This window comes from Hippocampus zosterae, chromosome 3 (genome assembly GCF_025434085.1).
Source record: "Hippocampus zosterae strain Florida chromosome 3, ASM2543408v3, whole genome shotgun sequence".
Taxonomy (NCBI): domain Eukaryota; kingdom Metazoa; phylum Chordata; class Actinopteri; order Syngnathiformes; family Syngnathidae; genus Hippocampus; species Hippocampus zosterae.
The window spans coordinates 15,523,340-15,537,086 of NC_067453.1; the positions used below are offsets into that span (position 1 = coordinate 15,523,340).

The window sequence follows — 13,747 nt, forward strand, 5'->3', positions numbered from 1 at the left end:
CTTCCTGATTACAGCGTGAAATTACTCACAGATTGTACCGCTTGCAACACAAAAGTACACACACGCTGACCTCCTGCTGCTGCATGCAGGCTTGCATGGGGGGGGGGGGTGGCGGGGAACAAACAAAAAAACTTTCTCTAAACAACCAAGAGACAGTCAGGATTCTAATAAAACATACGCATTTGTGCGCTCACACCTCGTTTTGCAACGCTTCTCGGCCAAGGGGAGACTATAAATTAACCCTCTGCGTTATATCAACTGTCAACTGCTAGGAGAAGAGAGCTACGAGCCACTTACACAATCCAAACACATTAATAAGAAGTGAAAGTTTTGCCAACATAATATGCGTTAATCCCTTTGACGGGGAAAGTATTTGGCCGGCCGCCTGCTTCTTTACAGAGCTGATAATGGAGCCCGAGGTGGTAATTGTGCTCCATGTAGTAATCGAAAACATTAACATCATCGGATAACAACCGAATTTTGCAGGTGCAGCAATTACAGAAGAACTTGTCGATTAGCTAATATCGCTAATTACTTTTTTGATACTCGACTAATCGTTGAGAGATCTTGTTCAACAAAATTCAAATTTTTGGAATTTCAGCCTCTCAACAGTAAATATTCTCTTATTTCTGTTGTCCTCCAAGAAGGCAGACTGATTATCTTTGTGTTTCATCAAAATAAGGCATTTGCAAACATATGCTTTTACTTTGAGAAACAGTGACCCTACATTTTTGCCTACTTTCTGACATGTTACGGACCAAATCAGCACCTGAATCATTATTAATACTTTTATTCCCCATTATGTATAAATGCATCAAGAGAAGCCATTAACAATGACGTACTTATCCGTCTTTAAGTACGTATTCTGTACCTTTTTTGCATCGTAGAGTACAGAAGGGTCTGTCACTGCCTCTCACTAAGGAACAGGCTTGTCTGCATTGTAAATCATTTAAAATCTGTACAACGTGTAGCAGCGATTGTGAGGGATCAGCCAGGATCATGCTGCAGAAGAAGTAGAAGTAGAGGGGGATGGATGCATGGATGGTGTTGTGGAGCAGCGTAGAGTCAGGTGAAGTAGCGTGTGGTAGAGACTGCATTCACACCACTAGCGATGGAGGAATCAAAACAATTAACCTGTGTGGATAAGTTTTAGGGAAGAAAATCTTCCACCATGACAAAGGATATGGAGTTACGGAAAGCAGCTTTCGTCCACAGAAAAGTAAGCATCCATCAAAAGAAGCTCTGTGTGCACAAACATCATCTGCCTCATGCAAATGCCACACCGCAGTGAAAGTGCCTTCGCAAAACCACACACAATAAAATATGACCAAAAAAATGTCCTGTTCCTCGCTGTTTTGTTTTGGATGAAGCCCTCTTAGGCCTAATTGGATGAAAGAACCCCTCGCTGGGCTATGACAGAGCTTTCACTCTGGATTTTTAAACAATTTGACAGCTGCTCTGGAAATGAGTCTCCCCGAGACCCATAAACATCCCACAATTAATTTACAACAGTAACCACAACATTACTCCACCCACCAATATACTGTAATGAGATCCGATGTCAGAGCCTTTCTGTCTTTTTACACTGGGATCCTGCTAAAGTATCCGTGCTGGAACATCTGTTTTTCATCTATGCATACTTTTGCCTTTTACACACAACCCAGCTCAGGAGAAGAAAGTGTCTATGCTCTGCCACAGCAACGCAGCATTTCACAGACCGGTGAGATCAGCACAACATAGAAAATACTTGTCAAGACAGTCATCAGGTGTTCTAAAATAACACCTTCCGCATTGCACCATTTGTTTTCACGCTAGTGGCCTTTGACACCAACTCCAAAGTCTGAATATTTTCAGAACAATCTCTTCTTCCATGACTTGTGTCAGTGCCAGAAAGCAACTCGCAAAACGGACAGAAAAAAAACAAAGCTGGAAAACAAGGGTGCCCAACCTTTTTTAAGTGAACTACTTTTCGAACAGCCAATCTCCCCCGATCGAAGGTACGGCACGTACACACATGTATGCACGCACTGAATAATCGGTAAACCAGTTGTTGGTGTGGCTAAATTTATATGGGCAGATGGATAAGTAGGATTAGAGACAGGTGCAGCTCTGGAGGGAACACCCTCCAAACCCACCGCACACTCAAAAATAAAAAAGTCAGGATCATGACAGTGACACACACCATTTATACTGTACATATATCACTGTGGGCGGCCCTGTGTTTGACTGCTTAGTGTGGTGCAGGGTTTGATTCCGGCTCTGGCCTTCCTGGGTCCATGATCTCCCCGTGTGTTTTCTCCAGGTACTGAGGTTTCGTTCCACATTCCAAAAACATGCATGGCAGGTTAATGGTACACTCCAAATTGTCCCAAGGTGTGAGTGTGAGTGCGGGTGGTTGTTCGTGTCTGTGTGCCCTGCGATTGGCTGGCAACCAGTTTATGGTGTCTCCCGCTGACTGCCCGAAGACAGCTGGGACAGGCTCCAGCACACCCCACGACCCTTGTGAGGATAAAAGAATCAGAAAATGGATAGATGGATCTGTCAGTCTGTTCAAGTATGAGGTGGCGAAACATGCAAAACTGCCACTTTTTTTTTCTCTCGCTCATAATGAACCTGATGAACGGAGACCCATCAACAAATTTTTATCTTTCATCACTATAGTGGTTTACAAACCTGAATTTCACAGACAAGCTGCGCAAAACCCTCTTTCAAAAACTGAATAAACAAATATATTTGATATGCTTTGTGTCTACATGTCGGTGGGAGTGAACAGCACTGAATGTGTTATGAAAAAAAACCATTGTATCCATTAGGGTTGAGTAATAATGTTATAATATCACCACTTGTGTGTTTCAGGGATTTATTTGTGCAGTAATGGTGCACAGTTGCACAAATCCAGGTAATTCTTTAACACAGAATGCTGGAAAAAAATGACATTTATTTCCCCACGTATACATGTGTCATCCATGGTGTTCATCACGAACAGATTTATTGTGTGTGTGAGTGTGTGTCTGTGTGTGTTATCCAGGGGAAGTCCACACCCCGACTAAATCTCCCAGTGGGGAGGGAGGTTTCTGTTTTAACCCATTAACCCATAACCTCCCCCTCTAAGGTAGCTCAACCTTAAAAGGACCACAACCACAATGACTTCTTCCCACTTCAAAGTGCATTGTCAGTCATCCCAAAAGCAATGAACTCCGAACCTGCAGATCACTATAGACATCACCCCCTGAGTGTACTTTGCTTTTTGAAACTTCCACAATAAAACGTGCGTGTGCATGTTGGCAGGCGGGGCCGAAGAAATCAATGTTGATTTAGAAATCAGTCTGGGGACAAAGGCCGCACACTCTTGTCTGGTAGACGTGAGGCCAAGTCGCCCCACCCTGCAAAAGGAAAATGACGATTTCCGAGGGAGATAGTGAGGCATCATTTGGATTGCAAGATGTTCCAAAGTAAATCTTAGGGAATAAAGTGAAATGAATGAGGAATCTTTCAAATGGAAGTTTAGCACTTAATAGACAAATGAAATACAGTTGAACAAAAATCTGATTTTTTAATGTGACTTATTTACAAGAAAATGGCAGAAAAGTACATTCATTTTACAGATCATTTGGTTAAATTAAATTCAAATTCCATCAAATCCCAGTCAATTACTATGAATTTGCATGAATAGGTTCCAATTCCGCTAGCCTAATAACAACAATGCCCGAGTGATTTTTGAATGTTTTTGGGGAACAGGCAAAAACAGCCCCAAGTCAAAACATATATTAATTCCAGTTCCCTCGATTTAACCTTTGCAAGGTTACTCACTTGGATCATTGCGAAGCCACAAAGACATAAAAAAACCCACCAAGCCAATTGTAATGTTTTTTTTTCACAACCTTCATCATTATAGTTCATAAATCAAAGTAACATTTCTTAGCCATGGGGCTTTTCAGTAAATCATACTTTACTTGCAGTCACCTCCATGGATACATAATAGTCAGCTGGACTGACACATCTGTTTCATCCTCAAATGGGGCTGCAATCATTCAGGGAGTAATTCGGAAAATACCTTCCACAGAAAAAAAAAAAAAAAAATCATATCCATAATATTGCTGCACCCAGTCACCTTTGAAGTAGGAAACCAGAGATGGGAATAGCACCACACCCGGTTTTTGTGTGTCTATTGGCAGTTCGCAAAAGTGGAGATGGCTACCTTGAGGAGTTTCTTTATTGATTGCTATTCACTCATTCAGCTTTTCATGGTACACAACCACAGAGGCATGACAACAAAAAAAAGCTTTCCCGACAAAAAATAAAAAAAGACCTCAAAACTCAACTTAACTTTTTTCATGGAGCACTTCCACAGTCACAACATTACAAAGTAATGTACATGGAGTAAAAATCAGACATACAAAAACAAAGATTGTTAAAACAACATAATTTTAACATAAAAATAGCTTAAACACCACAAAAAACAAAACAATGGAACAACGGTTTACTGAATCGAAAGCCACAAAGAAAAAAAGTTTTTTAAACATTACGAAAAAGCAGACGTTAATTGCATTGCATAAAAATCCCACTGGACAGTAAATCTCATGAGACTTCTATCCCTGATTGCTGCAAATCCTGTGAAATCCTTTAAAATGTGAGCTATTTTGCAAATATTGTGAGACTTCAGGACTTTTGTTTCTGACTTGATGGAAATTTTAGGATTTCAAAGAAAGTTTTCTGTATTGATGTTTTCAAGAAATCTTGTGAAAATGCAGCAAATATTGTTAGACTTTAGCAAATCTTGTGCGACTTCATAAAATGTCAAAGTGACATTCCAGCAAATCTTGGACGGTGTCAGTAAATGTTCTGAGGCTACAGAAAATCTTATAAAACTTCAAAAACATTGTGGGACTTCATCACGAAATCTCGCTTTAGACTTGAGACTTAAGAAAATCGAATAGTTCAAAGAGTGCTGTGAGAGCTTTCAAAATTTTGTGAGAAATCTTGTGAGACTTCAGAAAATCTTGTAAGACTCCAAAGAAAGGCATAAGGATTCAAATTCTTATGAGATTCCAGCAAATCCAGTTAAACCTCAAATCTTCTCCCGAGACATTTTTTGCAGGGGGTGGGGGCTGTAACAGGTTAGTGGCATTTCAATAAGTAAATTCAAGTCAGTCAAGGCAGCACTCCATATCTATCCATCCATCTATAGACGCCCAGATGCTCAAGGGCCCTTCCCACTGAGCTGAGGGCCCCAATTAGAAGTGAGTAGTCTGTCCCTCTCGGGGCGAGCCTGCAGCCTAACACACTCACACACTCCAATGCAAAAGCATGCACACACATGCAAACACACGATAGGAGTGCAGCAAGAGTTCAAGAGCACTGGATTCAAGGGGAGTGGACACATTTTGGGGAAAAGTGCTCACTGTATCAGACAGGATCGCTTGTGTTTGTTTGGAGTTGGGAGGAAGGCAGAGTCATCTGTTGCTGCTGCTTCTCTCTTGTTTTTTCAATTTTGACTTTTGAGCCTCTGTGCGAGGAAAGCGAGCAGAGCGGCAGTGTTTTCAGGTGCGGCACAGACGCACGGGCATGTGTCGTGTATGAGAGAGGAAGGTAAGATGCAAGCTTGATGATGTCATTGTCATGTACACGCAGTTTAAAAAAAACGATGAGGGAATAAAATAGCATTATCACAACACCAACCTGATTGTTATAATTAAAGAAACTTATTGAAGCTTGTAAACCAACTATTAAAGTGTCAAGTATGACCTATTTGCTTTCATTGATATTGTTTTTAATGACGGTGCTGTTTGTGAACAAAGTTTGCGAGTTTCATATATGTTGCCAATGCGTTGTTATCCAGAACTCCAACTTCTTATGCGTTCCCAATGAAAGAGTTAGAAATGTTCTGTCTCTCCTCCAAATTAAAAAAAAAACAACCTTTTTTTTGTTTGGGGTTGAAAATGTGATGTGTTTTGCGCTATCCCCACACTTGCACCCCCAAAGTGTTATCAATGATAAGTTTGAATCCAAATGTCAACAGAGAGAATTGTTGAGATGCTGAGATAATGCTTCAAGGTATCTATGAGGCAACAGCCACTGATTGGACTGAAAGAGCATCCTTGGATCACGATATGCTGTGAAACAGACTCTTTCCAGTAAACTATACTTTTTTTGGAACCAAATTAGAAATTTCAAAATGAATTAATCTTTATATGCCCTAAATTGATTCGGAAATCAATCACATTAAGGAAATGTGACATCATCATCAATAAATCATATGCATTACTCATGTTTTTAAGCTTATTTAGAAAACAGAACATTTTTAAATGCTTTGGAAGGTGTTCAAGAGCTTCTACATACAGGTGTATAAACCCAAAGTGAAACATCCACAAATATTTTCGTTGTTGTTCATTCAAGTCAGCTGTTGCCCGTGACATAAACTCCGCATTGGGTGCTGGTGCTGCGTGACATTTTTTTTAGCAATGTAAACCTAGTGAGGATAAGCGGTTTGGAAAATGGATGGATGGATAGTTGCCATTATGGCTCATCAACACGCGTGTTTACTTAGCATTGGAATTCAGCAATGAATCCATTGGAGGGTGTCATTTTGGATCAAGGGTCGAAAAAGAAAAGTAGCGTGATGATGGAACAGGTATTAATAGTGCTGGAAAGAGGCCGAGGTCCCTAAACATGCTAAGCGCTACAAGGCATGTCAAGCTTTTTATTCATCTCAATGTTTAAGTTACTTAAGTTCCAGATTCACTTTGGAACTTAAGTAATATAAATTACAAATTGTTTTGTGGTATTGTATGACAAAAGAACATGCACACACACACACACACACACACACACACACACAAAACGAGGTATAATTGGTTTGGTGGAGGGCGGGGGTGCATGGTATCGGATATCTTGATCGGAATCAGCCCTCTTCCGAATGAAGATAAAAACCCAAAACATGTTGGCCATCTGCCAATAATGCGAGTTCAGCATAAACACAAACATCAACAATTAAACAGAGTTATATTCATCATTAAATGAGCAAAATAATGGCAACCAGTGGTATCATATGGAGGTCAGCCTCATTTAAATTAATTGGGGGAAGAGTCAGCTCAGGCCAAATAAACATGATGCAAAATTTATTATTTATGTATTATTGCTCGTTGCTGCTTGGTTAAGTCTAGACATGCGGTTTGTTTCATTTGTTCCCTTCAGAGATATGTCAATTTAATTGTTCATGGAAATACGGCAACATTAAAAAATAAAAAAAATAGATGCAGGAATTAAAATCAGAATTGAACACTCGTAAAGGGAAGTAAGAATTTCATTGCCTTTTGATGTTTTTTACGATGCATGTGACAGAAACATCTCAAATCTTCAAGTGACAGTACATTGTTTTTACGAGTGTGCAGTGCAGGGCTTCTGTCACGTTTTTTTTTTTTTAGCATGCACATCCGCCCCAAAATACTGCTGACAGTCACCGTGTGTCAAACATTCCACTTGGTGAGGACTGAGTGTGGAATATTCACTGCGCAGCGACAGACAAAAGCAAACGCGAGACAGTTTTATGGCTTTTGTCTGAAGTCCCCGCTCTCCACTCGGATTGAGGGTTCTCTGCAACTCCCCTAAAGGAGCTTGAGGACGCTGGGGGGCGGGGTGGAGGTTGGAGACTGTCAAATGAATACAGAATGTGAATTTTTGAAGATAGGTTGGAGGTTTTTGACATGTTGCCAAGAGAAAGACGACTCCAAAAATGATATCATCGCCGTGTTCGTCCCCGCATGGCGTCCGCGTAGTCTAAAATGAGGACGTGTTGACAGGTAACAATGTGCTCTGTCTTAATCCACTTTCTATTCGAGTTCTGGAATGGGAAAGAGGCTCTTGTCATAAGTTATTAAGTTTTCATCCGTTTGGCCTCCAGCAGTGATGCACTTTTTTTTTCTTTTTTGCTTGTTCAGTTTGTACGCAAGCTCAGTGTCCCAAAAGTCCAGCCTCGTCGTACAGAGGGCACATGTGCGTCAATTGCGAAGTTTGCCGAGTCTACGTGACGAGGTGCCAATTGCTTGCAGGCAGACATTCTGTCTGGCTCGGCCTGGTCTGTGGAAAAAAAAATAGTTCAGGATGTACCTTTCTGAAGCCACGTGAAAAAAAAAGAATACTTATTTTCCCTTAACTTACTGGGGCCAAAACAAATCTGCCCTGGTGAAAATATGTTCATGGGTTATGCAGCACTGGAACTGGAATGATAATGACCATGAGATTGATTTGACGTTTCATGTCTCTATCATTACCAGTATGAGGACAGCGATTTGTTGCAAATCAGAGGATGAAAACACACACACACACACACAAAAAGGGCAAAATGGTCCCATATTACCCAGCAGTAATTTTATGATGGTACCTTACTATACTTTTAATGGCATTTGTTTTTGCTCATTTCCATCGCTACACTTTCAAACAAATCAGGAAATCTGAACGACACCCCCCCCCCCCATTCCCACCCCGATCCCCCAGACAAAAAGCTAAATTTTATGTTCCCAAAAGCTCCCAACCCTAAACCCTTAAAATGTACTGTGCAAACCACATATACTGTAAAAATATCCAATGTGGGTATGGCCTTGGAGTGAAAGGACAATAGAAGCGGGTGGTGCTTGCATAGCTCCAATTGGTGTTACTGTGCTTTCCTCTGGATGGCAGACAGACAAGTGAGAGCACTTAGAGCTGTCACATAGCACTTTCATGCCCTGCTGCTCCCATCTGCTCACCTCAGAAAGGGATTAGGTTACGCACATATGCTAGTACATGCGCGCTCATACAAATTCAACGCGGCGCGGCCGGGGTCACGGCCTAGTCGCTTGTGTGTAGAGTTACTTGTTTTGTTGTCCCGCATTGACAAAGCCTTTTGGCATTTTCATCCGCGTCTCAATTACGTAGGCCTCGTCTGTGTTTTCAATACAACTTTGTCTCCGCTTTGGGTTTGTGCCGTCTCAAGTGATAAACATCAGATCCAGTAACATTCCATATTTCTATTCGAGCCCGCAGTTGTTGACCCGGCACTGTATCACTTTCATATCGAGCCTGCTTAGTGGGGACAAAGAGTTATGGGTTAAACTGCCACATGATATGCAATGAGACTATTAACAAAAATGTGAGATTTGCCTGAAGTATTCAGTGTTTCTGATTGAGACAGTGCTGACAATCCCACCAAATTTGAGCATTTTCCCTTCCTTGCTGTCAAAGACAGCAAAGGCCCGATTGGCAGATGTCTCTCAAGATTATCTTAAACGATTATCCTGGGGTGTAATGTTTCCTCCCTTTTCTGCCTTGAAAATTGTACAGGATGGCAATCGTAATTGTTAAACATGTTCAATGTTCCCCATAACTAATCGTTAAGTGAGAACAAATGCCGACAATCTGGTAATTCTCGTCCTTTACGATCAAAGTGACCATAGGTCGATTGTGAGAATGATGTGAGGAGATTATCCTGCGGTCGGGGTGTTCCTTCATGATCTGCTCAGAAAATGCTCCGGATCATCAGATATTAAACCTGTTCAATATTCATGATCATCAAAAATCTTTATCAAAGACACGCACATACAGGGTCAAATTTGTACAGCACTTGTGCTTCTATGGTTGTTTTTGAAGTACAGGTATTCCAAAAATAAAGTGGAGTTGAGTATTTTCCTTCACTTATGATCAAAATAAACAATGATTTCCGATATCTCGGAGAGATGATTTTGTGTTATCCTGCGGTGTTTACTCTGTGTTGCGCATACTAAATGGTTGGGCCAAAAAAATAAACAATGTTAAGCCTGTTTAATATTCATGATCATAAATTATTAAACAGAGCAACAAATATACCGACAATCAGGTCAAAGTTAGGGTTTTTCCTTCCCCGGATGGCGATCAAAGTCAGCAAATGCCCCGTTGTCGGACACCCCAAAGATTATGCTGAGCAGTTCTCTTGTAGTTTGGGGTGTGTTAAGAGTGACGTTATCTGCCCACTCTGCTCAGAAAATCGACAGCAGCAACAACCAGGAATGTTAAACCTGTTAAAATCCTTATGTGGTTGGTGTAGCGGAGAGCAGAATGTGCCTGTCTCCTTTTAAAAAGCACTTAAAACCCTGACTGGCCATAACTTGGAGGTTTGGAATTCTATCCATATTCTGTGGTGTGGTCTAAAGACTGGAACGTTCTCTCATGGAGGCATTCTTTGATTTTGGATACAGATTGACCTGTGAGGTTGTCCACCCCCCTCCCCCCAAGTGATATAATGAAATAACTGATGCAAAACATGCAAAGCCGCGACTGCACTTCATAAATCCAACCCCCGAAAAGATCATTCAATGATCAAAGACCTCGCGGAACTATGATTTAGAGTTTTTAAAAGAAGGTAAACAGCTGTGGGAAATTCAAACTTCCCTAATGGCAGTGAGCCCTGTCACAGTATCTATGGAAAACTCCTCAATGACGTTATCTGCTGCGATGTGTTTCACTACACTACATTCCTTTCTGACAACTTCAAAGATCCTCTGACAATGGGATGTCTGCACATTGTAATTATTTGACTGATGTAGTTTTCATTCACGCCGATTAGCAAAATCCAGACGGATGACGTGTAATCGTAAAAATATGCAAGTAATATGTGCGGTTAACATCTCAAATAAATGACATTTTGCATATTGCCTTGATGTTTGAGCCAGACGGAGCCAATCACTGTGGTTAAAAACTTGAGCAAATGTTGTGGAAAATGTTTCCAAAATGTTGTATGATTGCCACCTGTTTTTTGCTGTTTGATCGCAATAGTAACTGTTTTCATGATGACATTCAGTCAGATCTTATTATTCCGGACTAGAAGGGCCAGCCTTAGCATCTCGTCTTTTGTACTCGGGTTGTTATCTTGGTGTATGTCAGCACACCGACTATCTATGTTATCATTTTATAAAGTTTTACTAGAACGAGCATTTTAATGGACCCCCCCCCCCCCCCCCAAAAAAAAGGGTGATTTAACTACATATGATGTGAATCCTATCGAATATGCCTCGTTGTGTAATCTGGTTGCTGCTGTCTTGGCAATTCATCAGTTTTTATTCGAACCAGAACCTGACTATAAGGGGATTATATCACTGAAAAACACAAAAGGTATTGTACAATCATTGTTGTGTGTTCAGAACAATGATAATGAGGAGGAAACTGCCTTTAGGACAGTAATTCCCATTTCAACGCGGAAATAAAGTTGTCTTCATTGTATCAAAAAAAAAAAAACACATAAACACACACACAACCTGCTTCCAATAGTGGGCTGGACCGAGCCAAAAATGAGTCTGCTTGGAGAATGGGGAGTGAGGAAGTTGGAGTATCGGGTGAATGTATTGACTTGCTTGCAACTGTTGCACTAGCTGTAAACCAAGATAGCATTTAGCAAAGTAACAAAACCACTCGATGTACTTGTGATGTTCAAACGTTCTTTTTTTTTCCTGTCGCGGGAGAAGGAGGAGCCCCTCTTCTTCTTGAAGTAACCCCTGTGTAGTTCCCCAGCAAACAAACACGCGTGAGACATGCTGGCCGATGAGATATTTCATGTTGGGTCTCAACCTAACTTAAGGATTTAAGCTTTTCAGTTGTTTCTTTCGCCTTTTGAAATGGGACCTGATTCCAGGATGTGTTGTAAAACCTTTATCACTTTCTTCCCTTCAACATTAGTTTTACAAATCCACTTTGAAGTATTTCTTAGATCATACAAAATCACATTGTAAAAAGGAGACCGCCTTTAAAGACTTTAAAACTGACAGACAGACTTCAAATTTACAAGCAAGAAAAAAAGCTACTAAAAAGCGTAATCCCTGTCATCTATAGTTTTAATAAAAACGAAATGAATACACCAGTTGTGTGGCCTGGTGGAGGCTCGCAACCGACTCACAGGGGAGTTGCATGCTTGTCTAAACGCAAGGTTACCAAAAAGAAAACAAAACAAAAAATAACACAAAAAACGGGTGACTGACCATTGCCAAGAAAAACAAAGAACATCTCAAGAGGACACTTTACCACGTTGTTACGTCTGCTCAGTGGCAGGGACTCGACAAATAGCCCGGCCAATGCACCCTGTCATGGTGAGATGGAGGGATTTGATAATGGCGTCCTCCACGGGGCACCTGGGTTGTCACTTACTGCCTCATTAGGGGTTGTCTGTGTGTGCAAATTCCCATGGCCACGCCGCTTCGCCGCCATCTGCTCTTTGACAACCTGCACAGGGAAATGTCCTTCGAAAAAGTTTGTCCACTCGTAATTGCTCGACTACATTTTGGGATCATTATGAACAAACCGACTGCCGGAGGAAGACTCCTCGCCTTGTTGATGTTACGGTAAACCTGGGTCTGTAAGGGCATTACAACAAGGGTGGGTGGTTATTTTTTCATTTTCACGTTAGAAATTGGAGTGGTTGTTGGGGGGCCGTTCTAATATGCCAAACTCAAATGTGTTCAATCTTAAGTGAATGTGTCGATGCAAAGTATGGTATTGGATTGTTTTAACTCAATTAATTGCTGTGGATGTTTATATTCGGCAAGTGCAAGTATGTTTTTCAACTCGCCCACCCCCCCTCCGTAGTGACAACAGCTCCCTTAAATAGTGGCATTAACATGGCTTTGGATTTGAGATCAGCACAGCTTCTCAGGTGAGGATAAAGATTGGGAGATGATCTTGGCTTGTCACATCATTTATAAGTCCAACATGCAAGTCGGACACATTTAGGAAATTCTGACTCAAACATATACATACACTGTAGGACATACAGTATATGTTAGGTATAAACAGAGTTTGTGTCTTGTTAGGTTGTAAAAAATGTGGTTCACGATCATGATTTAAAAAATGTCAAAGTTCATGGGGTGAAAGACCAACACCACATAAAACAACCACAGTGAGTCAGCGTTTGTTTATTTGAAAATAAAATGGAATCAAAAGCCCATTCTTCATCTTGTTTTTGTTGTTTTACAATAAGCAGGATCACAAAAGCGAAAAAAAGCCAACAAAAAACTCATTTTCTTTCTGTCAAAAATTGGTGGTTTCGATAAAACTAACCTGTTTTCCTGCTCGTTGCTGAAAATTGGAAAAAGCCAGAAAAAAACATTTCATTCTCATGGAAGAATCAAGTGTACCCTTTCTTATGGTGGATGCGGTGCCAATAGTGTTACAGAACACAATTTTCTGTGGGTCTTAATAGGTCAATAAAAAATACACTAAAGCAGCTGGTAATATTGGCAACTTTGCTTTGAAAACAGATGGCAGGAAATTACTTCATCAATGTTAAGAAAACAAAACAAAACATATTTATGGATTTGTACATCTTTTTTGCCTACATTATTAATGTACAGTACACTGACTTTTTGAAAGGCAACCACTGGCCTCATATATTTGCCATTCCCAGTGGGGACTGACCTCAATGAGGCTAGGTGGTAGAGGAAATGAATGGATAGACAGTTGTGGCTCCCAAATTAGTCCCACTTCTCTCTCCACTGTGCATGAAACAAGACTGTGGCAAAACTACAGATGGCATTGGCGTTTGCTGCTTTAAAAAAAAAAAAGCAGCTCAGCAGGGTTGGAAATGTTGCAAGTTATACACACACACACATAAGCTCTGGGAAGAAAATAGGCAAATAAAATACTGGACCTTTTTAATAGTGTTTTGACCATTTTTCATTTTCTCACAGTAATGCATGTAAAATACAAAATCAGAGAAACAAATAGCTTTGCACTGGTCTCAATTTCAAAA

General features: G+C 40.7%; 1 protein-coding gene across 1 annotated transcript in view; it reads left to right on the plus strand.

Annotated features, from left to right (window-relative positions):
* The first annotated feature begins 5,302 nt into the window (after positions 1–5,302).
* The window catches only part of sema3d (sema domain, immunoglobulin domain (Ig), short basic domain, secreted, (semaphorin) 3D), a 47,378-nt gene continuing 38,933 nt past the window's right edge, over positions 5,303–13,747 (plus strand). The window contains exon 1 of the mRNA XM_052060239.1: positions 5,303–5,589. Within this exon, the coding sequence (XP_051916199.1) occupies positions 5,318–5,589 (272 nt within the window). The 5' untranslated portion in view covers positions 5,303–5,317. The remainder of the gene's footprint in view (positions 5,590–13,747) is intronic.